At 43.5% G+C, this 26,364-nt stretch overlaps 1 protein-coding gene across 2 annotated transcripts; it reads left to right on the top strand.

Annotated features, from left to right (window-relative positions):
* The first annotated feature begins 116 nt into the window (after nucleotides 1-116).
* Nucleotides 117-6,698, top strand: rdh8a (retinol dehydrogenase 8a). 2 transcript variants are annotated; one of them, XM_086184335.1, is made up of 5 exons: nucleotides 117-539; nucleotides 3,015-3,176; nucleotides 4,484-4,663; nucleotides 5,673-6,021; nucleotides 6,105-6,698. In XM_086184335.1, exons 1-4 carry the CDS (start codon nucleotides 434-436, stop codon nucleotides 5,876-5,878), a joined length of 654 nt encoding a protein of 217 aa, XP_086040461.1. In that variant the 5' UTR covers nucleotides 117-433; the 3' UTR covers nucleotides 5,879-6,021; nucleotides 6,105-6,698. The 2 variants fall into 2 exon arrangements, with proteins under 2 accessions (XP_086040461.1, XP_086040462.1); XM_086184336.1 differs by lacking the exon at nucleotides 117-539 and adding an exon at nucleotides 871-1,239.
* Nucleotides 6,699-26,364: the final 19,666 nt, after the last annotated feature.

Genomic DNA, 26,364 nt, shown 5'->3' with positions numbered 1-26,364 from the left:
AGCTGAGAAGATGTAAACAACATCAGCAACATCACTATGTCAAAGTGAACACGAGCCCACGGTGATGGTCGGGGTCACCAGCTCGCAAATCACAATAAGCACTGCCCCCTCCGTAACGCGCACGTGCGCGCATGCACGGCCACACACAAACACACTTTTTTTTTTTTTTTTAAAGGAATTAACTTCATTTTAGAAGCAGGCGGCCCCCTAACAAGTTTTAATCTTGTCTGCGAGGGGGTGTCGGGATGCCACGTATATGTTTTAGTGGCTGAGTTGATGGAACATGTGACTGAATTAGACGCTCACATGGCTGCCGTGGCTGCATGATCCGCTTTAGGTTTTTTAAAGTCCGATAAATCGGTAGCTCCCTCGGCAGCGACCATCCGGAGCAGAGCACCGCTGAAAAAACACAGCGCCTACCCGGACAAAAATCATGGCGAACAGCGGGCAGAAAGTTGTGCTGATCACCGGCTGTTCCTCCGGCATCGGGTTACGAATCGCCGTCACGCTGGCCAAGGATGAAAAGAAGCGTTACCATGGTAAATGCGCTTTCTTCTACATTGTTTCTTTGATCGGACCTATTAGCTGGGAGCTAGTGTGCTTCGCTTGTATTCCGGTGTTTACTTTTTTCTCCCCCTTGCCGCTGCCGCACCGAGCCTCCTTTACGCACAAAGTTAGGTTGAGATTCATGCGCAACGCTCCGTCCTGTCTGTTCTGGTGTGTTTGTTGCCCACAGAAATAGCGAGTGATTTCGCCTCCATAACGCTTTTATGAGTACTGGGATTCAGTCGTCGTCGTCGTCCGGGGGGGGGGGGGGGGGGGGGGGGGGGGGGGTCTATCATTATCATCTGAAAGCAGTGTTTCCAGGCTCGGGCTCTGCAAGGATGTCGCTTGCCAGGCGGAATCATAAAAGGAGGCTTGTCAGTTCTCTTTCAAGTGACTTCTCCAGCACAAAGCCTCTTTTTATCGCACTGAATTGTATGTAGACCGCCTGCTCCGGTTTAGTGCCGTGTCTAATGTGCTTAAAGTCCCTTCTCTGGAGCCAGTGTTGAAAGGGGGACAAAGTTTGAGACCTGTACAAGCGAGGGTTCACTCTAAAGCAAGGACCTCGTTTGAAGTCTTCATTGGTGCACAGTAGAGTTAGGTGTCCTGCTCTGACATTGTCGCTCCGTGCATCTCCTCTCCTGCCTCCCAGCCATCATCCCAGCCATCATTAATGTCACTCAAACCCTTTTCAAGGTATGGAGACTTACATTAGACCATCTTCCCACCCCCCAAGCCTTCCAGACCCCCTGTGATAGGAGTTTGTTAGACGTGGCTGCATCCAGAGTTACATAATTTGACTTCAGTCAGGGAGCTAATTGTGAAACCTAAAAATGAATTAAGTGCCTTGTTTAATTTTAAACTTTTCTCCTTTTTGTTCCTCTAGGGAATCAGTTGTTCCAAGGAAAAATTATCAGAAAATAAATGGACAAAAAGGCAATTAGCTGTTCCCTGTTTGTAGAGGGCCACCTCTGAGCTTTCAATGTGATCTGCTCTTTTCCCAGGGTCGTTAGGAAATCCCACCGAGATTAATTATTGCATTGTGCATAAAGTAATGATTAGTTGCAGTAACGTGCGCTAAACTCAGAGAGCCCCCAAGAGCAAGCAGTGTGGTTCATTCAAGAATGTTTAAGCTGCCCAGAAGTAATTCCTGCAGGAGCCAGAGGAACAATGGTTCTCTTGTTCACTTCTGTACGTAAATCTCTTTGTTGCCTCACGGACGCACAGCTCTCAAATCATAAGATTAGACTTAATTACATTTCATGAGATGGCTTTAATGCACCGTGTGTGTTTGACTACTTGTTTCAGTGTTATACATCAGGCTTCTACACCTCCAAAGCATCGCAATCTCTCTTTTAATCTCCAATCTCGCTTGTGTTAAGACAAGAATCAGGTTAGGGTTTGGCTTTGTTTATCAAAGACAGCCGCTAGATGTAGAGGAATGTGTGTATACAAGGTTGTTTACCTCCACTGATTGACATTGTGCAAGAGCGCTGTCTCTTCTCTAAGCCTGATAACGTCAGTCAGCCAAGTGAGCAGAACACACAATGTGGAAGAAGTGGTTGGCGTCCATTGATCCCGCTGCTGTATGTAGGTTAATGTGTTTAAAGTTCAAAAGAAATCAGTGTGGGGTCCTTTCAGCTGACAGAAGTGGTAATTTTAGGAACTTTGACCCGCACATCTGACTTAATCACAAGTGTGATTGTTTTGTTTTTCTTTTCTTTTCTTTTTTTTTCCCTTTATTGCGTGTGCGTATGTTGAGGAAGTCGGTTATGGTTTCTGAGGTCAAAGGTTTCTGGGTCCTGAGTCACTGCAGTGGTTTGTTTTGAAATGCAAAACAATGAATCATAAAAAATAAAAAAAAAATGACAATGATGAATTGCTAAAGGCCACAAATTTTTATTTTGAATTTCAAGTGTGAAGATGTTTTTCCCTCCTGAATTATTTCTTTGTGACTGAAGAATGAGACCCGAGACAGAGCCATGTACGTACAGCTTGAAGCTAATGGTGAGCTACAGCTAACAACAGCAAAACTATCCAAAATTGTCCGTTTACAAACCTTCAAGTTTATATTTTGGTGTAATCCATGTGTATTCTTTTTTCCAAGGGGGGGGGGGGTTGCTGATTTGTCGCCATTTTGGGGCATTTGTGCCATTGTTGCTGTAGCTGTTGTTAGCTGTAAGTCGCCATTAGCCTTAAGCTAAATGTACGTGGCTGACTGCTACTGCAATCTGGAAGTGATGCAGGAGGGAGGAAAGGTCTTTTTGTACTCGTGACATCTATCTGAGCACTTGAAAGGCAAAAAACACTTTGGGAGTGAGGTATTGCTTTGATGTCGGTATTAATTGTTAATTTTTTGCTGGATTGAACTTCCGTATCATGTCATTACACAAGTCTAAAGAACAGTTTCTATTGGTGTATATGCCTGTTTTGTAAAATTCCATCCCTTTCTTGTGTTTTGTCCCTTCTAGTAATCGCTACCATGCGGGACCTGAAGAAGAAGAACAAGCTAATGGAAGCAGCAGGAGACACCTATGGAAAGAACCTGACGTTGCTTCAGCTCGACGTGTGCAGCGACGAATCGGTCAAGCAGTGCATCAACAATGTGAAGGACCGCCATATTGATATCCTGAGTGAGTGAGGTGCACCTGAAGCTTGCACGGATAAACACTGGTGTTCAAACATGTTTGTTATATAACCAGGTGTCTCAATAACCCAAGCAATTTAGCAATATATTACATGACCTTACGTCTTTGCTATGTGAATAGCAATGAAAACCAAATGCAAACAACGCTCAACTCCTCCCCTCTGACCAAAGTAGCCTGTAATTTAACACAGTAATGCAATACTTTCATGAGAGAGAGTAACAGTAAAGATCTAACAGACTTGTCTAGTTAAGAAGCTAAATATCACAGTACAATGTTATTCCTGTTTTCAGTATTGTTTCAGTGGATATTGAAAGTAAGGTTCTTCTCCTGAATGAGGGGGTGCTTGTAGCTCAAACGCTGGGTTCTTGCTTCTGATAATCAATCTGTAATTTAAAACACAACTGATTTGAAGCACCCGCACATAGTACTTCACCTTTCAGTTACTCACAAATAGTTGTTTTGAGCTCATGTAGATATTTTCCGCCCTGCATTTTTTCTTTGTGACACCAGAAAACAGCCGGCCATGTGTATTTAGCCTTACGCTAATGCCGAGCAACGGCTAACAACAGCAAAACCATCCAAAAACTTCAGTTTATTATCTCTCCATTTCATCTTGCATCTAAGTGTATGTAGATTACTGAACATTTGAGCAAGCAAAAAGACACGGATAGCAATCAACGATGTGTTGAGAGTTTGTAAAAGGATATTTTTGCTGCTGTTAGCTTCAAGCTAAACATACATGGCCGGTCTTTTCTGCATTCTGGAGTCTCAAAGATGTAGCACAGGGGGGTAAAAACATCTTCATGAGCTCCAGAAACCTATAATGGAGCGCTTGAAAGGCAAAATACTCTTTTTTTTTTTCGAGTGCAGTATTGCTTTAATGTTAATTTCAGTGCTATGATTGCTATAAACTAGCACGATCCTAATGCTAGCTTAATAACTCATGAATTAGAAACTTTGCTAGTCTGGATGAATGTTTTGTTTCTAAACCAGCCCTCATCTAATTAAAAAACCTCCATCACATAATTACTCAGCACCCAGAAGCCCTTTGCTTGTGGCCTGATGTTGCATCACACCTCCCAGTTGTTGTCAAACACTGACATCTGGTGGCAGCATCAAGTAAAGCCACGTAGAATCTACCCCCCCAGCCAATCTTTATGCTTTTGGAATGGCCATGTGAGCAGAACCAAAAGTTGTCATTTAGAAATATAATTCTGATTGAAAGTGCAAATGTTTTGGTGACTGTAATGTTGGCGATACGAGCAGTGTGCGATCTGTGTGTTTCCCGTCAGTCAACAACGCCGGCGTGGGCCTGCTGGGACCTGTGGAGAGCATCAGCATCGAGGAGATGAAAAGAGTATTTGAGACCAACTTCTTTGGTGTCGTTCGCATGATTAAAGAAGTGATGCCGGACATGAAGAAGAGGCGTTCCGGGCACATTGTGGTCATGAGCAGCGTCATGGGTCTTCAGGGTATGGTGGGATTGACTCCGCCCACACAAACCTGTAATAAAGTTGTGCTTGAGGGTTTGAACACACATCAGATACGAAGAGTGACTTTGCAAGTCTGGACAAGAACACATAAACCAGTTTTGAACTCGTACTCGACTCTGACAACTCTGATTGTGAAAGATTCATTGAAGTGCAGATTGCATTTTAAATTCGTGCAGTTGGCGTGATGACGTCATGAACGCATTTGAGCTCATTTGCAACTATAGACACCGTTTTTAAAACTGATGGACAATAATCAATGAATAAGATGATGTCAATGAAGTTTGCTCTCTCACAGTTTGCTTATTTTAGTTCATTGTTTATTGAATGGCTTTTATCTTCAAATTAACTCTTCATGTCAGAAAATGCATTTGATTTAATTGGTGAAGTCAGATGACGAAAGTGAGGAGATGTTTGATGGGTTTTTTTTGGTAAAATCTACAACAGGAAATCACTTTTTTTAAAAGGTCTGAGGTGCCCCTGCTGGGTTGAGCAGAATGTTTCAAATTAGTATGAAAAGCCTTTTAAGAACTTGTTAATGGTCAGAATCAGAACCAGAATATTTACTGTCATTACACGTCAGTGTCACGAATATATTCGGACTCGTTCTGTTTCAAAATATACAACAGCAAAATGAATCGAATTGAAAAATAGAGGAATCAAAAAAAAGAGGTGCAGAGGAAATAACTTCTTCCTATTTGCAAATTATGAATATAAAATGATTTTAAGTCATAGCCATAGTGCCACCTTGTGGTTACCGGAAGAAGTCCTAATGCAACAACGTTAATTGACTGATCAAATTTAGACGTGTTCTCCAGTGATTTAACATAATATATAGTAATTGTGTCCGTCTACCACCACCTAATGGATATGAGGTGTGATAGCGTTAGCGTGCTCATGATGTTGATTCATATCAGCTGCTAGATTATTGTAAAGTGTCCTTTTGACGCTGCTGTGACGTCATCACCTCCTCCTGTCTGTTCTTGGATAGGTGTGGTGTTCAACGATGTTTACACCGCCTCCAAGTTTGCCATGGAAGGATTCTGTGAGAGTATGGCAGTGCAGCTGATGAGTTCAATATCCGGTACGTCTTTCTGCCTTCAGCTTCAGCTTCTTCTGCGCGTGACCCTCACAGGTGTCACTGACGCTCCTCAGGTTGTCCATGGATTGAGCCGGGCCCGTGCACACCGAGTTTGAGACCAAGATGATGGAGGATGTGGGCCAAGATGGAGTACCCAGGGGTGGATGCTGACACAGTTCGTTATTTTAAAGATGTTTACCTGCCATCGTCCATAGATATATTTGAAGCCATGGGTCAGACGCCAGAGGACATAGCCAAAGTAATTAAACAGGCTTCACAATTTTCAAGAATCGGTGTGTTTCTCTGGTGACTATCTGTTAAAAGCGTCTACTCTCCCGTCAGTGCACTAAAAAGGTTATTGAGTCGAGCAGCCCTCGCTTCAGGAATCTGACCAACAGCCTCTACACGCCCATCGTGGCCTTGAAGTACGCTGACGAGACAGGAGGCCTGTCAGTCAACACTTCTATAACCTTCTCTTTAATTTTGGGCCTCTCATGCACATCACCATGAGCATCTCAAGTGCCTGACGTGCAGCTGCCTGCGCCGACGCACCATCTCACCTAACTGAGGAAGAGAGGGTCTATTCTCCGCTACTCTCTCCCCTTGTTTTTTTTTTTTGTTTGTTTTTGTTTTTTTACCCCCCCCCCCCCAACCCCATCCACCCAATTCTGTCACTTGGTCTGGAGGTTTTTGGATAGCAGGTAGAGTAGAAGGAGCAACTCTGGAGAGATAAGCTTTGTCAGAATACAGGCACACAGTCGCAGATATTTATAAATCCATGTTCTCAAACACACACACCACCACACACCTTTATTGGATTATCAAGAAAAGGTCATCACTGCAGTATGGAGGAACTGAACTGATACACTCTGAGATGTCTACATTGTTTCCAAGAAAACGCACAGAGCAGACATGAGATATGCGTCCCATGACAGACTGCAAGCACAAAAATGAACTTATTACACAGAGAAACAAAACGATTATAAAGATATAATAATAATTCTATAACTTGTAGCTTAGATAACTCTGCAGAGTTGTTACATGTACGACAGAGCCAGAGAGAATAAATCTGCTTTTATTGTGTTGTGCCTTTAATATCATGTTTGCCTTACATAATGTCCTCATGGTCATAACTGCTGTTGAATCATATTTTTAATGTTTTGATAAAGTGATTTTTTTTTTTGTTTTAAATGGCTTATGAAGGGGTAGGTCATATATTTTTAATCTAGCAAATTGATCTTGAAATAAACATAATTCTGATTTACCCTAAAAAAAATATCTTTTCTTTTATGTGAATATGAATAAGAACATGCTCCATTCAACTTGCAAGGCTCCTTAGTCGCCAAGAGGGGGCAGTATTTCACTGTTTTTCTCTTAAGAGAGAACCGTGGACTTCAAGAGAATCGTGAGAGATCAGGGATGTAAGTACTTTTTATAGAAATCTGTCCTCAGTTGCTTGAGGTGGATGCGAGCAATGGAAGTTATTATTTAAATCCTTATATTTGGGTAAAATGTTGTTATCCTTGTCATCATGTACTTGTGTTTTATAAGCAAATCTGGTTCTTTAATTGGATTTGTAACAGTAATTGTCTTACTTATACAATAGCCTTAACCATTTCATAGCGATAAGTGTCCACCAGCATGGAAAGCTTCATTTAACAGCGTCACTTCTGTTGCATAACATTTAAATATTCAGGGTGTATGTGAATCAAAATGAGGCCATTTTGTAGCCTCCTAGCTACTTGAGAGAAAGTTGGGTCCGTTACATAAGATTACTTGGCAAAGTTTTGATACAGAAACAAGTAGTAGCTCGATAAGAGAACAGAATCACTTCTAATGTGTGTGTGTGTGTGTGTGTGTGGGTGGGTGTATACACATACACATATATTGTATTTTTTTTACACACAACTATCGTAGTTGATATTTCAGCAGTGATAAATCATCTGGCGTCCTACACAAATGCACACATTTCTGCATTTGGTCTGCTTATTAGTGTTCATATGTGCACCCATTAGTGCGCGCGTGTGTGTGTTGTGTGTGTGTGTGTGCGCGTGTGTGTGTGCGTGTGTGTGTGTGTGAGAATGGGTTTTATGTGCATGTCTATGGCCAAGTTAGTGATCTGTTGATGGATATAAAGAGGTCATGGCCTGCTACCCATCAAAACCCCTCCCTTTAGCCACCACCCCTCGCACACATACACCCCGCTTTGTGCCGTGTGAGAGAATGTGACCTGGTTCCCATCTCTGAGGAGGGTGAACCCTAATGACGGCCTCCTCAGACACACTGCAGAGCCCCGAGCCTCCCTCTCCAGCTGGCCCCCTTAGCCCATCAGACCCGACCCCCAAGTCTACAGCATCCTAGGTCTGTGGTTAGCATGGATAGCCGAGCTAATGTTTGCCCTGTCCGCACACGCCCATTCTACCCTGCCATAACCTTCTGTGTCCAGGCTGCTTGCACTCAGTCCAAATGCATGTGGATCATCACCAGAGGACAGTTCAACTGGTCCCAGACCTGTTGTTTCTGTGCCATGTACAATGAGCCCAGCTCCTCAGCCCTGTGTATGTGTCTTCATCAGAGGCGACAGCTCCACACAATGGAACAAAGATGCTGTCAATCACAATCAAATGTGTGTGTATTTGGGGGGGTTAGGGAATCTGAGTAGGTTGGGGAGGAGTCTGTATGTCCTGGATGTTCAGAGGGATGCCAAGACCCAATGTGGGACGCTGAAGGCTAAGGGCGAGGTGGGGGTGTGTCGGATTGGGAAAATGAGAATTTGGGTGCCCGGGCCTGATGAAAGACCTGTTTACTAATTGAATGAACACAGGAGTTACAGAGAAGTCTCATTAAAACAGAGATCTCATCAAGCTATTGTTTCACGATCAAGAACTTATTTGGAAAATAAGGAGGGCAGTGTGACGTGGTTGTCGAGGGTTAATCAGATTCCCTTAATTGTAACCCCTGACGCAGTTATTGAGCCGCTGGACGTATTTGTCTGCATGCAGGCCCGCCGTGTGCTACCAGGCCTCAAGCTAGTTCAGACGGTAACTGTTTGAGCAAAGAGAGAGAAAAAGGGAGGTTAGTTATCTTTGGCATGTTAGCAAACATTCTTTGCACGCAGTCTGCTCTTGGTGTTCTGGTCATCATTGGTTCAGACATTTTACTGCATCCTCTTTTTGCTTGGGTCATCATCCGTGCGCCACACCTAAGCCTGATGCAGAGAGTGACGAGATGGAGTAGAGGGTCGGAGAGCAAAAACAAAAGGGAGCTGCTGAGGTCAGGAAATTGTGAGTTATGAAAAGTGGTGGTAGACGGGGGGGGGGGGGGGGGGGGGGACAGAAGAGGCAAAAGAAAGGAGAGTTTTGAATGCTGGCAATAAATGAAGCTGGTGTCTAGACAGAGTGCTTCAGCCTGATCCCAGGTCAGGATGGATCACCAGCAGCCTCCACTTATCTGTTTTAGTTTTTGCGCCCTAGGAGAGCGTTCATTCAGAGGGCTCGTAGGATGGCAAACAGAACATGACGTCATCTGCTGCTCAGAAATCTGTTCGAGACGTAACAAGATGGATGGGGAAAAAAAAGATGTCGGTCAGCCGCCATTTAACATGTCTACGTGTGACTGGAGACGTGGCCACACGGGACACATTATTATACATGGAGCTAATCTGGGGTGTGTGGGGAGCTATCAATCTTTATATAATCCAAACAGGGGAAGCCTGGGTTGCCCTGTGGTGGCCAGGTCCATTAGGGCCACAGAGGCCACGGGCAGAAACACACAACATCGATTTGTCCTCCTCCCTTCTCTTTCCTTCTCACTCAATCTCCAGCTCTCAGAGGCCCACTGTCTGTCTCTTCCATCCAACTACATCTCCGCTGCGCAGTGACCTCTCACAGACCCAACGTGGGTCACTTGTTTATTCACACATTGAGAGCCGAGGTCATCATCCCTGGTTCTGAGCAGAGCTGCTTGTTTGCAAGGCCATTCATGATCGTTTAGAGGTCGGAACATAAATCAGAAGATTCTCTGCTTTCGCTGGCCGGTCACCAGTCTGGGTTTTACACACACAGAAACACTATTGTCACTATCATTACAACATTAGCATTGTCCCCTTCCCCGAATACTCTACCAGAACATAAACAATCTGGCAGGAATTTCCAGGCAACTCTTTTTTTGTTGTTGTTTGTTTTCACCCTCTCAAACTACCAGTTCCCGTGAAACTCGGTGATTAGAGGGTTTAGAGTGTACTTGCATTACAATTGTCCAACAAGAGGATGATGGGGGATTGACGGGCTTAGAAATAATGTAATCTGATCTGGGGGTAACATGATCTTTCTAATGTTATTGTGGGTGATGATGTAAGATTGGTGTCATTTTTGGCAGCTAAGCTGGTGGTGTCAGACCTCAGACTTTTTCTCAAAACCGGAATCTCCTGTTTGTGCGGGACAAGCTGAGGGCATCCAAAATAAAACAGATAAGGAAGAAAACAAGACGAACATCACTCTTTCTCACCACTCTGTACACTCACATTCTTCCAACATATCATCTTTCTTTTGGTTTCTAACCTCTTCCACCATGGATCAGTTGTTTCTCTTTTCCAATGTTGTAATTAGACGTCTGGGAATCCAGTGCGGAGGAGCGTTTATATTTTTAATTTACAGAAAAATAACGATACGCTTTGCCTACGGGTTTAACCAACACCGAGGAGGGAATATTTTCAACCGAGAGATGATTGTCCTTTTAATTTATTTCCCAAGGATGCCTGTGTTTTTCTCTGATGGTTCGGGCTGCAAGTGGGAGTAGTAAGTCTTTATGTGTGTGTGTGTGTGTGTGTGTGTGTGTGTGTGTGTGTGTGTGTGTGTGTGTGTGTGCTGATGGGTCAAAATGTCAAGAATTAAGTTGAAATGTCAAGAATAAACACGACTCAAATTAAAGTAACGGAATAAGTTTTAATACTGCTGGGAACTGAAGAGCTGCCCCGGAAAGAAGAGTACAGCGTTGTGACAACGGCGCCGGAGAGGCAGCTTTGGCTTGTACGCAATATCTGGCAGCTGAAGTGGAAGCAGCATGGAGGACAGTGGCAGAGTTTGTCTGTTTTTAAAATTAAACAGCAACTGAACGATGTTGGACGCTGACGCAAAGACGGGCCGAATTTGTGGCTGAGATGACATGAAGTGTATTTTGTTGATAGTGGAGCTCCCACTGCTCCTTATATGTGCATCCAAGATCAGAAACCAACTGCATTCTTCTGCATCCACCTGGGTTTTGTGGTCCCATCAATGCAGACTGGAGCCAAGCCGATAAATACCGTGTCTTCTGCAGGGGCAGTTGACTCAGCGCGAAGTGCAGTTTAAGGTTGTTCCCACTGCAGAAAAAAATCCGGTGTTAGTGGGGGTTTTGGCCTGTTCAAATGGGGCTTAAGGGTGTACGCTATGGACCAGATTACAATTTGATTTTTTTCCCATTCAATATTTGATTTTATTTTTGTTCTATCAAAAGAAACCTTTTAACCCTCTGTCAGGTTTCTTCTCTCTCTCTCTCACACACACACACACACACACACACACACACACACACACACACACACACACACACACACACACACCTCCAAGCTGTGTCTCCAGGGTCCAGAGCAGGTTGTGTGGCTCAGAGTCACTGAGCGGCTCAATGTTGGTACATTTTGACACGTATCAGAAATTTTGGTCATCAGGGGTTCATTAGAGGGAGGAGAGGCAATGTTTCCCCAGGGATCGTCTAAGGAGGGACCTGGAAGAGTTTGAGAGATCATGAGAGGAAGGATCCCACAGAGTCTGGTAGTGTATAGGGCCCAGAGTCTTGTGCTACACCCCTGCTTCTAGCTTGTCTCCGTGGTTTGCCTTGAGGTTTCCTCCATTTTCCTGCTAAATTTATTTTGGGGGGTCGTTTTTCCTCTCATAAACGGGCTATAAGACTTCACATGACTAGATAGATGGACAGATAGTGACCTCATCAGCGAGTCTATCAGTTCTGGAGTTTGTGTTTCCTTGGCTGCGTCCCAGCTTCATTTCCCCCCCCCCCCCCCCCCCCGCCAGAGAGGAAAACCTCACTCTGGACCCCGTCAGCCGTGGATCTGATCTATTCACCGCTGCCAACCGTAAAGATGAGAAACCAAACAGGGTGCCGGCACACCCATGCCAGGAAGCCTGTCTTAGCCCTAAGAGCCTGCATCATTGTTTATTCAGCTTGAGCTCATCTTGGTAGCCACGGCGACTAGACGTTCAAAACGTCAGAACAAAAACTCAATCATACATCAAGTAGCAGCACACATAAGTGTCAGGACTAACGAAATTGTTTTTTTGTTGTTTTTTTTTTTTTTTTTTTTTTTAAGTACACTGATTATTGTCATCTTCTTCATTCTCCAGCAGATGAACGCTGGCATTGTGCTTGCGTTCATTGATTCACTGCGGCGGGATTTTTCTTCCCCCTTCATCATAAACAAAAGAACGCCTCCATCTATTGACCGTGAAAAGATGTTCGTAGATTTGTCCCCAGTGAAGAGATGTCTTTGTTGGTTATCTCTATTGGTGAGCCGCCTCCATTTGGCACAGTCTAATCAGAACACAAACACTCCTCTGTCATTTGGCTGCTCTCCATCTTGCCTTCTATCTCTCTCTCTCTCTATCGCTTTCTCTCTCTCTCTCTCCCTCTCTGTCTCAGTCTGTTTCTTATTAACTAACACAACAAATTAGATTGCATTTTCACTTCCATTTTTGCCTCTCCTCAATGCCTGCATGTGTGCGCTTGAAAAAGAAACGCTTCTCTCCATCTATCTCTCATGCTGCCTGTATTCAATCCCCTCATCTCTCCCTGAGTCACTGAAGCTTGACATACATTAACTTTGCTTGTCTGTGAGCAGCCTGGCCTCAGATGCCTGAGAGGAAACGTTCCAATGTGAAGAGAATCTCTGCGGGGAAAAAAACACTTCTGCTGTATTCCTTTTGAATATGAGGTGGTCACATCCTGAATATTTTGAGGCTTAATATTTCCTTACACTAACAAAAAGTAGCATGCATAATACATAATGGTGAGCCACATTATCGGCCGAGGTGGAAAGAAGCAGTTCATTTACTCAACAACTGAAATTGTGTACAATTTTGAGGTATTTGTACTTAATTCTAAGCTGGAGACCCCCCCCCCCCCCCCCATGGATGACATGCTTTCTAAAAACAACGCATCGTTATTTCCAGTCGCTTGGCATCTGATTCTTCCAAAACCAGCATTTCTTTTGAATTCAAATGTCTAAGAATTAACAGTTAACACAAAATTTCTCAGACATTTTCAAGTCAGATTTGTCAAAAGGAATAGAAATTTTCCTTCTTTCCTCCCCCACTAATTTCATCTCGTGACTCAGATTGATCTGGTATCCATGACACCGCTTCTCCAGCAGCCATGACAACAGAAAAAAAAAAAAAACATTTACATTCAGTGTATAATGTTAAATAAAGTGACTTTAATCTAACACACATTGTGGGAACCATCCACAGATGCTCTTACCTCTTCCATGTTCTCTACCAAGGTCTCTGTGCACGCACACTTTTGTTTAACAAGTTTTACATTTAGGTTTTGTTTTGGTTACGGAACTGTGGTTGTTGGTCTTTTCCTGGCGGGATAGCATCACTCAAAAATATTCTGAGTGGCTTAAGTTTTGCATACGAATTAAGAAATGAATCTGAAAATGTCAAATTTGAGTCAGCAGGTCACGCTTATCACAATTTAAATCTTGGATTGATTGTTACACTCGTATTTTGTGATCTATCTATCTTTAGCTATATATGTGTGCGTATATCTATATGAACGTAGCAGATCATTTTTAATTTACTGACCACATTTTGAGTTAGCTAACTGCCAGATAAACTCCCTGTGCATTGGGACATTCGGCAACTGGGAGAGTTTTAGATTTACTCCAGGTTTGTTTAAGACATTCGTCTCTTGTTACAGTAATAAAAAAAAAGGGACAGTTTAAGATAATAGATAACAAAGTCAAAGGGTCCTCATGGAATCATAGAATGCTGGAAGTCTGAAAATATTTGCGTAACATTTCTAGGGACATACCGAGAGAAGCTGCAGGGGTGGTTGAGACAGGAGTCTGTTGTGTGTGTGGAGGGAGCCATGACTGGTGTTTGTTTGTTGTTTTATTTTCTTTCTTTCTTTCTTTCTTTCTTTCTTTCTTTCTTTTTTTTGCTTTTGGATACTGGGACATCTGCTTGGATTTAAGATTAATTGCCTAATGTTGTATATTTATCTTCATAACCATAGTTTCACATCATATTTTGTATATTTCATTCCAAACCGGAGCTGCACTGTTCTTAGAAGTTGCTGTGAAACCTCACCAAATGTTCATTTACTATTTCTGTCCATGTGAATCGCATTGAAAGTCCTCCTTCAGCTAAAAATGTGTTCTTGCTCTTCCTCCTACAGTTAAATGTTTGATCGTCGCAGGGCGGAATGATGTATGTGCAGAGCCACAGTCAAGGGCTGTTTCCACATTCATTATCGAGGAGGTTATGTTTTCACTTGTCTCTGTCTGTTTGGATAGAAATACTCTCTACTGCACCACTTTAAATGAGAATTGGGACCGGAGGAGAATGAAAAATAAAACCCAATTCAATTTTGCTTTCACCCCCCCCCCCCCCCGCCGCGATTTCATTCATTATCAAATATTTGAATAAAAGTAAAGCCAAAATGTTGAAAGAGTGATGTTGCCTCTGTGAAAATCCAGGTTATCACCCAAAGCAACAGTCATCAAGAGTAATTCACAGGTTATCGTAAGTCTTACAGACAGGACATGTCCCGTGTTTTGGGAAGTACTCAAACGTACATCTGAAAATGAAAATGTTTCTGATGGGATCTGAACCAAATGTTTCTATTCCTTATTAGACACCAATGACCTTTCTCCCAGATCCAGGCCCTCTCCATTTTTTCCCCTGACCTGCAGAGAATGGCCCAACTGTGGCATGTGCCAGAGGTCAGGTCTGCCATGAGTACTGGGCAGGACCCCACTCATGTGATCACCCACTTCCCTGAATGTATGCCAGAAAAGAACAGTGATATGTTTGGTCCATGGTGGGAAAAGCATCCGCTGGAATGTGACTTTGAGAGGACCGTGTGGGACCAGCAAGAGGGTCTTCCCTTTTCTCTAAAAAGGCCTCTCCTCCTGAGGCTGTGGGAAGGTCAGAGGTCACCAGTCGTGAGTGCCCACTCTCAGCAGCACAAAAAAACCAACGGCTGATGTTGCAACTCTACGCAGGAGCCCTCGGGGCAGCAGTGGAAACAACTGTTCGCACTGTCAGCTGCATAATTCTTCTTGTGCTCAGTTTGCCAAATCAGAAACAGTTTTCAAACGATCACAAGGAGAGTTATTAACAATGCATAAGTTTTAAATTTCATTTTGACTGTAATATACCTCTGCAGCATATTAATGTGTTCCCAGCAGCGCAGGTGTTTCAACTTGCAGCCAAATTGTGCTGGTTTTCAAGGCAGACATGGGGTAAGCTGGGATATCCTTGCATGCCTATTAGGCAGTGAGTGTTTCTCCTCCAGGCTTCTCTTTTATATCTTTGTCTTTTGTGTCTTGCTGCCGAATATCCTCCTTTTTTTTCTCTTTTTTTTTAAATTCCTGGCATAAACAAAACCAACCTGTGGAGCTGTCAGGGCACATCCAAATTCAGTAAAATAAAAGGCTACCATTGCATGAGCACTGCGGGGTATTGAGAAAATCTACATGAGCGGACACATGTTTCTCAGTTCCCTTAAGATATATTTATGGCTGTGTTGAAAAATTCTCTTGAGGTATTATCAATGAAACATGGGAGAATATTCCCTCGTCTTGACCTACCCCCTCCTTTCTCTTACAACACAAGCCCTAGCAGGAAAATAATAAACAGATGAGTAGGATGGGAACTGCTCCCAGCAAGAGCAGCCAGCATCACCGCTAAGGTTCTCAGGCTGGAGGGAATAAGAGGGCAGGCCTCAGCTTGACTGTCACAGTCACTGAGAAGAACCAGAAAAACCTGACAGAAATCACCGTTACCTGTCACTTTCATCCCCCAGCGCACTGACGCTACACCCCTTGCACAAGCCTGGACACAAACTGAGAGTAAAAACATGTTTCTTCATAGAAACCAGCAGAGCGTTTTTGTGAGTTGTGCTCACAGTTGGGCAATCTTGGAAAGCACTGTGTTCTCCCAGGCTTGAGGGACCAGGCCCATGCCAGAGTAATCTGCAGACAAACACAGACTATTAACTACTCCGTTTCACATTAACTCCCCCTGTTTCCTGCACCGCGACACACACCCATATTTTTAAACATACAAACACTTGCACAACTTTTTCCACAGCAGACGCAGAACCACCAACTCTCTGTCACATACTTATATTAAAGATTTCCAGCCACAACTGCATCCGCTAGGACAGAAATCCAGGCTCATGCAGCACCCAAGCACACACTAAAGTACTGGCTTCATTTCCCCCTCTCCTTCCTTCATTCTCTGTATTCTGGCAAGGACTGCTTTTGCAAATTAAACCCAGATCTCCTAGAGATGCTGGGCTGACAGCTCCAGCTACGTGCCAACACTACTAAACGTCTGGAGATCAGAAGGTCTAGGGACACAGGATTATGACTCCCTTGTGCCAGGAGTATTTCAATTGGCTCAAGCTTTATTTGCATTTGTGTGCACTGAAATTGTTTGTGACAGGGTTAACAACGTAGAAATATTAAAGGAATGACCCACACACCCTTATATGACCATACATGAACACACACACGCACAAACACACACACACACACACACACACACACACACACACAAAAACACTCCCTATATGCACACAAATGGGCAAATCATGTTGAAGCAATACTTCCACCATAAAGTGTATTTTGCCATTTAAGTACTCGCAGGTGTCTTGACCTCATGAAGATGTTTTACCTCCTGCACAACTTCTCTGTGACTCCAGAATGTAGAGACGGCCACATATATTTAGCATGAAGCTAATTAGCCTGGAGCTAACAAAACAACAGCAAAAATTTCCGTTTACAAACTCTCAAGCGCATCATCCGGTAAATTCCATGTTTTCTTTATCCATCCGTGTACTCAGTCATCTACAAATTATCGATATCAACAGACTACATCCATGTTCATTCACAGGAGTGACTAGCCTGACCAGCTAGCACTTCTGTTGAACCATCCGCTGCTTTCCCATGCTCACTCACGCTGTCATGGAACCAGAGGGGTCATAGTTTATTTGTTTTCAATGAGTTTGTGAATTGCTGATCATATGGCGAGATGAATTATTTGTTGATTATATACCATGACGTGACAGTGAGTTTGTCAACAGTACGTTTTGGTCAGTTTTGCTGTCGTTGTTGTTAGCCTTGCATTGCTCTTAGCTTAAAGCCCCACAGGCTGTCTGCTTCAGCATTCTGGAGTGACAAAGAAGTAATGCAGGGGACAAAAACTGCCTTTGTGAACTCAGTTCAAATGTATATGAGTACTTGAAGGGTAAAAAATACTTTTTGAAAGGCTTTAAAAGCTTCATAAGTACGCATGAACTCACAAATGTAGGTGGATAGGGTGACACCACAGCAAGATTAAAGTGACGTATGCAAGTGTGTCTGGACTCCATCACTGCGTGCTTATTTGTGTCTATGAGTCATGCTATTGTCTAGAATGTCTGGTGTGTGGGAGTCTCTGGCCACTAGTGTTAAGGCCTGTTTCACTTTGGCCGCCACAAAGCCAAATGACTCCTCTGGTTATCCCTAAAAGACAGCTATCACGAAACCGATGCTGTGTAAGCTGCCACTATTTGTCTCTCTGTCTTTGTGAGTGGATGTTTATTTAACAGCATTTGCATGTGGAAACAGAGACAATGTCCACCAGGAGCCCCTTCATCCAGAGCAACCCAGGAACATATGTAGGCTATTGCATACAGACACACACACAAGTCACCCCCTCAAATGTGGTTGCATGTGCATGAGAGCACTTGCAGACACAAAAGGGAATTAAAAAAAAAAAATGCGCTGAAGCCCCAGCAGCCCAGTTCCTGTGGCGGCGAACTGGTTGGTGTGGTGGAAGGTTTTGCCAGAGAACTGGGTACAGAGAACAGGCCCATGTATGGAGAAATGATGCAGACCCTCATTCCTCTGGCCTTACTAAAGACTATTTCGGGGCATTTTGAACTCTCCCACGCAAGCACAACAATTTGGGGGTTAGTTCATTTATTTATCTTATATGTTTTTTCAATTATTGAAGCCCAAGGGAGAGACTTGTGTAGTTGTTTTTGGCCCTGAAGACAGGGAGAAGGGGAGGGGTGCGAGTGACCGTGTGTCAGACTGTGACTGCAGCCTGAACAGTCATCTACGTTTGACAGTTGCATTTTTGAGCTTTGTCCCAAAGCGCCGCAGCTGCTATGAGTAATTTTTCATGTCTTTAGCCTAGCTATTGCAAAGGTGTGTCGGCACCGCAACACCCCTGAGCTTCTCCCATCCCATCGTTTCAAGCCCTGCGCGGGTCAACTCTAGTTGTGGCTGTGATTTATACTTATTCTCAAATACAGAGGAGGGGAAAGGGGAACAGGGGAGATGGCGTGGGAGAGACCTAGGGGGAAATGAACGTTTCTCTCACAACCCCATAGCAGAGGGCCAAGAGTGAGGTTATAACCAGCTTTTTATTTTTTTTTCTCAGTGTGACACAAAAACGTACACAAACACACACACACACACACACACAAATGGAGCATGTGACGATAGCGAACATTTCTCAGTCAAAGCAAAACCTCTTGATTTTGTAATTAATAGCGTTTGACTTGTCTGCTAACGTTAACCGCCCTCAAGGACATGGAAAGGAGCCCCGTTTTGGAGCTGATGACTTCATTTTTCTACTATTATGGTGATGACAGCTAACAAGGCTGTTCTATTATTCTTTCAAAAAGGGTCACATTACTCTAAATTTGGCGTATTTATTTTCTGTCCTGAAATGATGTGGTGATCATTAGAGATTTCAACAAGGCTCTGCAGCATTAACTCTGCTACTGAGACATATCATAAACATGCAACATAAACCACAATACAGAATGCTTCATACCTCATTATTTCTTTCCCCCTTGTCGTCAATAAGTGGATGTAGTGTTACAGTACATTTAGGTCTATGAAATGTTCACTGCCGACAACATTATTATGTTTTTCTATGACCCCCATAGAGTTGTGTGTGTTTTTTAAAAAAGTAAAAGCCAGAAAGTACAAGGGCTTGTCAAGCGCAGCTTGTCACTGACGCCGGTGACAGCTCTGACAAAAGATGACTAAAGGGACTAGAAGTGCTTTCTTATAGAGTTGAAGATCAGTTTGTGGTGTCCCAGATGGCGCTGTGTTACGATTTGTGTTTTATTGAGGTAACAAAAAAGCAGGTGGAGCCATTATCCGTGTCATTCCAACCTCCTATTCAAATATAATGTAAATTCATCTCTCTCTGATCAGGATGTAAATGTAATTTTTTTTGAGCCGGAACTCTTTCAGGCCAGCACCAGCAAAGAGTTTGTCCCAGAGTAACTGAGTGATCAAGTCGGTGCAGCAGTCGAGGACTGGAGTTTCTCATTGGCTGCTTCTCTTCCAAAATGAATGAAGCGCTCAAATTAGTCTGTATTAAGTCATCAGGGTGTGTGCAGCAACCTGTTACCAATTTTGTTCTCAGAAAGCGTGCTTACAACAGTTTCACTGGCAGTGGATAAACTGCTTGTTTTTCAGCTGTCGTGACAGTTTACATCTCCTGTCTGGAATTCATTAATTCATTGCATTTTTGAAGATTTTCTGCTTTGAATGAAGTCTTGGTAATATAAAACATGACACATCAGTCATCAAAAAAGCTCACCGTAACAAATCAGCTCTGTTCTCCTGCAGACTTTCTCGTGATGATTTAAAACAAATCTTTTATGTCGTCCCTGTGAACCAGACATCGCTTTTAGAAAATCAGCGTCAGGTTGTACGACTGAAGCTCCAGTCCAGCGGGTCCAGCAGGCCCACATCCTGAGGACAGGCGCTGAGCCCCCAGTTGTAGATGTAACTTTCTATCTCGCCGCAACTCGTGAGCCAAAGCTTCTCCCAGGCAGCAGGTTGAAGCGGAGACCAGATTTTGGTAAACTGGTCGGTCAATGGTGAGCTGGTTGCATGCAGCTACTTTTCATAGCAGGGATGCTGTGGTTTTGTGGGTTGCCATTTAAGACCATATTAAAATTAATTGCAGCCAGTGTAGTAGTTAGTGTCAGCAGCCAATTACTAGAACCATGTCAAAAAAAATCCAGATGAGCCTGCAGATTCCAGAAAATCTCATTATAGACACTCTAACCAGTGTCACGGCCCATCTGGACTGTTGGTGATGAGTTTAGTTGTTGTTTCAATCACAGCTTTTTCAGCCGGGACTCTTGGGACGTTTACATTGATCTCTGTTTATCCCCAGTGTTTCCCCGTCTTGTGTTTTCCTAGGTTTCCCTATTGCAGTCACTTCCTGCTTTATTTTGTAAATCTCTTTCCCTCTTGGGTCTGTGTGCTTGTTAGTTCCTGTCTTTTTCCTGCCTTTTTCGCGTGATCGCGTGTGTCTCGTCGGTTCACCCGAGTTCATCGTCAGTCACAAACCTGTTCCTCGTGTCTTTCATCCTTCCCCGCCCTCGTGCTCTCCAACCTCTTTCTTGTTGTCATTATTGTATTTTTTTGTGGTTTGTTTCCCAGAAAACTTTATTAGTTGCTTTTTTTCTCAGTTTAGTCAGTAGTTTTTGACTTTGCACTCTTTTTTTTGTGCCACAAATCCTCAGTTCATTAGTTTTCCAATCCCAGCATGAACACAGTCCGTCCATATACTGGGTTTGACTCCATCGGCCTTCTTGTTTCAGGGTTAGCTGAGCTGTTTTAAAACGGGCTGATTTGATGAGCTACAGTACCGTAAAGCAAAAAGAATTTGGATTTTTACATTTCTTTCATGCCTCAACAAAAAAACTCATCCCAACAGAAATACCGATCCATCAAACGGTTGCCTTTCTCTGATTGATGACTAAAAAAAGACCCAAGGGGTCAAGCCTTTATGCTGGAGAGACACTTTGAATCAGATGCTTCAGCAACACCAGCTGGCAGCATCTGACAGCATGTGATAGCAAACACACTTGAATGACTGAGACAGTTTGTTAATCTGACTACAAGGAGATTCCGTTTGACCATGAAGTCCTCCTCCTCCTCCTCCTCCTCCCCCTCCTCCTCCTCCACTCTGTGGTGTCTATCAGGGTTGAGTGTACTCAGCTTTTCATGAGCTCCTACACACTTCCACGAACCCTGATGTGGGCCTTCTACATGGTGCGAGAGATAAGACTGTGGTTATAGTGTAGACTTTCTGATGTCAGCGTTATCGGTGAGGCCCCCGTGAATGGGCTGGCATAGTTTCGATGAAAGTGCAACAATAACACACCTATCACGCTCTCTGCTGGGATGAGTGTGAAGGATAAACTGTCAGACTATCTCACAGAGATCAAGTTCCAAGACTGCACCATCAAACCTTAAAGAAACCTCTTGAGCAAGACAGAGCGTGTACTGTGGATATGGTAAATTACTATATGTGTACAAAGGCAATTTTCACAGTAAGAGTAATTGCTTGTGTACCAAAAGCCAAACTTTTACAAAATGTTTATTCAAGCTCTGCATGACAGCCCCCGACACGCCACCCAGTTCCGTCTATCTTGCAATGCCACACTGTTGCCCAAGTTCTTACCATCCTGTAAACACTGACAGGAAGTGATTTCACTAAGTGGATCTATTTCACTCTGTGGAGGAGTCAGACTCACATATCCTCAGGGAATCGACCTCTGACCTCTTTGTGCAGCCAGCCAAACAGCTCCATCTCCATGCGCGCTCTCTCTCTCTCTCTTCATCCCTTCTCAAGCCACTTGTTTTCTCTAACTCAGTATGCATCTCAAACAGTAGCATTTATTGAGTGTTTCCTCGTCGTTGAGCAAACAACAAGTGAAATGTAAAATATATTTTTCACTGGAGAATTAAATGTTCCCACTGTTTAAGACCCCCATTAGGATATCTACAGTGTGTGTGTGTGTGTGTGTGTCTGTGTGTGCGTCTGTGTGCGCGTGTGGGAGGAGAAGGAAAAGAGAGACAACTTATGGTTGCAATTTGAAGATGCTTTTTTTAGTTACTCTTAAATGTGGGAAGTCAAAGTCATCGAGCCGCGGGGCGTCTGTGGGAAGCTTGAGATCAGCGAGCAAGAGGGAAGTTTAGATCTCCCGATGGAATTCTCTCACTTTCAACCGAGGAGGGGATTCTGGTTTTAAGGGGTCCATAGGTTTGTTGAAAGTTAGGAATGCTTATTTACATTAAATTGATTCAGTGTGTCACAGTAAAGAGGAGGCGCACAAAGTTAATCTGCAGGAAACGGAACATGCAGCCCACACCACATGCAGTTCTCTCTAATGTGGGAACCCTGAACCGCATGACGCTGTAATTTCTGGAGGAAGGCCTGGAACAGAACCACAGATTATATTGACGGTTCGGTTTGTGATCTGCTGCGCTTTTGTGTGTGTGAAAGAGTAAAAGAAGGCAGAGAAAGGTGACTGAGACAGAACCTAAAAGAAAAAGAGAGAGAGAGAGAGAGAGAGAGAGTGGGCATAGACTTGTAATGGTGTAAAGTGCATATTAGCCTTTCTCGCTGGTTCCCAGAGTCTGAGCCAGCTGGATGGTGACCGTCAGGGCTTTACAACACAGCTGCCCTCCAAACTGATTAGAGGGAGCTGGCTCTTTTCAGCACAAACTTCTATTCAATTCGAACTCCAGAAAACATGAGAAACTTTGGTGCTGTTTATCGCTGTCAGTTGTACTTTGACAATATCGGAAATGTCTTAAACTTCCATAAATCTGTGAAAATAAAAAAAAAAATCAGTGAAATGTGACACAACCAGATTAGGTTTTTTTTTTTGTTTTTTTTTTAAACCCATATATTTTCTTTAAATCCAACTTCAAAAGATTTAGCAGACAGATGTGACAGTTGACCAATGACACCGCTGAAACCTATATCTTAAAAAACTGCCCATCTGTAGGTGTTCGGGAGCAGTCTGTTCAGGGTGGAACACTGCATGACAAAGAAAGAGCATCAAATCGGCGTGTTAATTCACAGTAAATCCTCTTAAAAGACTCTGTCCTGTCACTCATTCGCATTCAGGGGTCGTGACCTGCACAGAAGTTTTAAAAACCAGAACGTCACAGTGCAGCCATAGGTCTGAACTTGCAGCATGTGAAATTAGATATCAACAAAACGGACCTGATGTAGTAAAAGAAAAAAGAAAAAAAATAGAAAAGCATGGGAGGGGGTTCAAAGACACAGCCAGGCAGATGAGAGGTCTGAGACGACTCATGTTGAGGAGGAAACGTGGGCCGGACTGCTGTGGAGGTCACACAGGCTTTGTTGTGAAAGGTAGACCTGGGCACGACGGGCTGGTAGCAGGTGGCCAGCAGATTTAGTTACAGAGTTGGAGCCAAAATTCAAAGTGCAGTTGGTTAAACTTGTAGTTGCTTAAATGATCAATAGAAAAGAGGATTTGACCAGTGTTCTTCCCTACTGATAAACTCTGAAGTCGATAGGGTGAAAATGATGTGTGTTTGATTCATGAACTCTCTAACCTCGTGTCCTCAACGTGTAACTGATCGGCACTGCGGGCAAATTCAAGTCAGAGACGCTTATAGCAGCTCACACACACTGCGTCGAAGACACAGCTTACCTGAAGTTCCGTTCAACCCCAATGGTCCTCCATGTAGTGGAGCAAACCGGAGAAAATCACTTTCAAACACAGAAACAGAGCAGAAGTCCAGACGGACAGAGGAATCATGTTCTAAAAAAAAGATAGTGTTTGTTTTTTTAATGATGAAAATTTTCCTCCGCGAGTACTTTCTTTGGTGACCGCAAGTGGGCCGTCCACCAAGGCACGTGTTGCTGGTGGGACGGTGTTTACCGGTACACGGCTGGTGCACGTCACCGCCCCAACTCAAAGGACAGACCCAAAAGGGTTCTACAGGTTTTAATTAAAACTCTGTCATTATTTCCACTCACTATCAGCAACAAAACCTGCCAAGTTGTCCTCAGTCTCTGTCAGCCAACCGGGAGTCTCTGGGTGTTTTTTTATTTATTTTGTCCTGTTAATTGTTGTGCTGTCGTCTGGTTGTTGTTGACTGCTGGCTACAGAACCAGTTGTCCCGCTGGGGACGATAAAGTTAGCCTTGAGCCTTGAACCCTCTCTTCCCTCCACGTAGATTCTGATTAATTTTTTTTGTATTGTTTCCATTTTGCCACAATGTAACTTTAACCCTTTGCATGCCGCCAACACACCCTGCAGTGTATTTTCGATGAGACAACCTTAGTTCTTGGGTTGTTTTTTTGTTGTTTTGGGTTTGTTTTTCTTACATCGCCATTAGATCCGTCGTAATGTTAACATAGACGCTTTCTTGGTCTTTATGGTGGGAATATTCAGTGAGTGTTTCCAGTTAAACCATTATCAGCGCGTGGTTAGTTTCAAGTTGGCTGATCAGATTCAGCGTTGGTCAAGTTGTGTTATCAGGGCTGCCACGGTCCACCAGTCCTCCCATTCTGTGTCCACTTAGTGGAGGCACAGTTTCCATGCAGTCATGAACTATAAAGAAGTCGTCGTGTTGGCCTCCTGCTGTACTGTGGGAAAGTGCAGCTCGTGCTTCCTCTGCTTATTTGGACCAATCTGGTTATAAATGGACATTCACAGGCAGGCAGCCCTGTAAGGACAGCCCAGAGCCCTCTCGCCTCTAATATTCTCTATCTCAAGAGGCCAGAGTTCTAAGAGAGCGGTGCTGGAGGCCACGCATTTTTCCATTCAAGAGAGTCGGAAAAACCCATGTGTATGTTTTGAGTGGACATTAAAACCACCATGTTTACTATAATAATTTAGATTGATTGTGTGAAAGACTCCCAGAGACCTCAGCTGATGTCAGATTTACTTTAAGTTATTTGTGCTGCCTGTTTTGTTTTGTTTTCTGTCCCTTTTTAAAAAAAAAAAAAAAATTCTGTCATTTTATCCGTCGAAGAAGAAGTAGAAGATAAGAAAGTCACAAAGCCGGAAAAACAGACCCTGATCCAGATTTACACTTTGGATGTTTTGACACATGTGCTGATGTTGTCTCAGCTCCATAAGACTGTTTTGAAATCAAGTGTTCTTTTGCAAGTTGCATTCCTGGACCCTCTAGATCACCACAGACATAGTCCATATCATTAGATTACAGGCCTGCTGAGGTCAGGGCACCCACAGAGAGGCTTCATTGTTATATGTGGTAACAGATCAGAGGCCATTCGGGGGAGATACATTGGGTCCTGACCTCAGTTCCTGGCGTAGGTTCAGATTGGACCCACAGCTGCACAGGCAGGTTCCTGCAGAATCCTGGGCCGGAGCTGAGCCCTGACAGGTGCTGCATTAAAAGCGCCATGAACCCGCTCCCTTTGGCTTAACATTGATCTCCTCATGCCGACGCCCGCGGAACGGCACTTTCTTTGGCATGCTTTCAAGCTCAAAGCTGATGTGTGACCAAAGCACAGCCGTGCATAGCGTCAGACCTCCAGAAGGCAATTAAAGGAAAAGAGAACAAGATTCATCTGAACACAGAGGTCAGGAAAAAACACATAAATATTGATATCTGATGGATTAACTTTGATCTGAGGATCATCCTTCTTGTAATTTCATCTTTTGAGTGACAGGCGGTCTGCTGTTACTCAGGATGTATTTTGCTATTTTTTTGGACTTCACTTTCACTTGTTCATTGTCTCATTTACTCCGCTTCCAACCAAGAAAGTAGCATTCAAATTTGGTATGACAAAAAAAAAAAGTAATCCACCAGTTTCTGGAGAAGTTTTGTAAGCGTTCCTAGAATCACTCAGTTGGATGTCGTAGCAGCAGCTGTCCCCGTTGCTCCTACTAGCCTGGTGCACAGCAGCATTGTGCTTTTAATGGGTGATTAGTGTCAGATATCTAACTGTTGATGCCTGTGTCCCAACTGTGGGAAATGATTGCGATGGCTGCACCTGATCCAGGGCTCAGTTTAAAGTTTCCTCTTGTTCCAAAGAGGAACACGGAGATCCAGCAAACACAAAAATTTGGAAAAATGTCTCAACAAAATGGTATTTCATTAAGATAAGCGCAGCCACTGCCACTCAGCTTGAGCCTCTCCAAATAACACTGGGTTTAAAGGCCATAGAAGACAAAGATTTTCCAAAATATTCCTATATTTGGAACTCAGTGTGACACTTTAATTAGTTTATATGAAACCGAGGAATGTCGGGCATCAACTGGCATGCAAGATGGTTGAGATTAGATGAACTTGTGTGTTCGTTTGGATAAAACTGATGTTCGTGATTACAGATTCCTAGACCCTAAAGAATTAAAGCAGAAATTCGACACCCTCCAATAACGTAAAACAGAAAGAATGTTGAGGATTTTTTTTTATTCTGTGGTTTTGGCCAGTAAAATATCTGGAACAATTTGTCTGTTTTATTTAAAAGTTTACATGCCTTTACAAATAAAA

This window comes from Aulostomus chinensis, chromosome 18, assembly GCF_037954235.1.
Source record: "Aulostomus chinensis isolate RoL2024-O1b breed Wild chromosome 18, RoL_Achi_v1.0, whole genome shotgun sequence".
Taxonomy (NCBI): Eukaryota; Metazoa; Chordata; class Actinopteri; order Syngnathiformes; family Aulostomidae; genus Aulostomus; species Aulostomus chinensis.
Note: the sequence above shows the minus strand (reverse complement) of the source record. Positions and strands in the feature narration are given on the sequence as shown.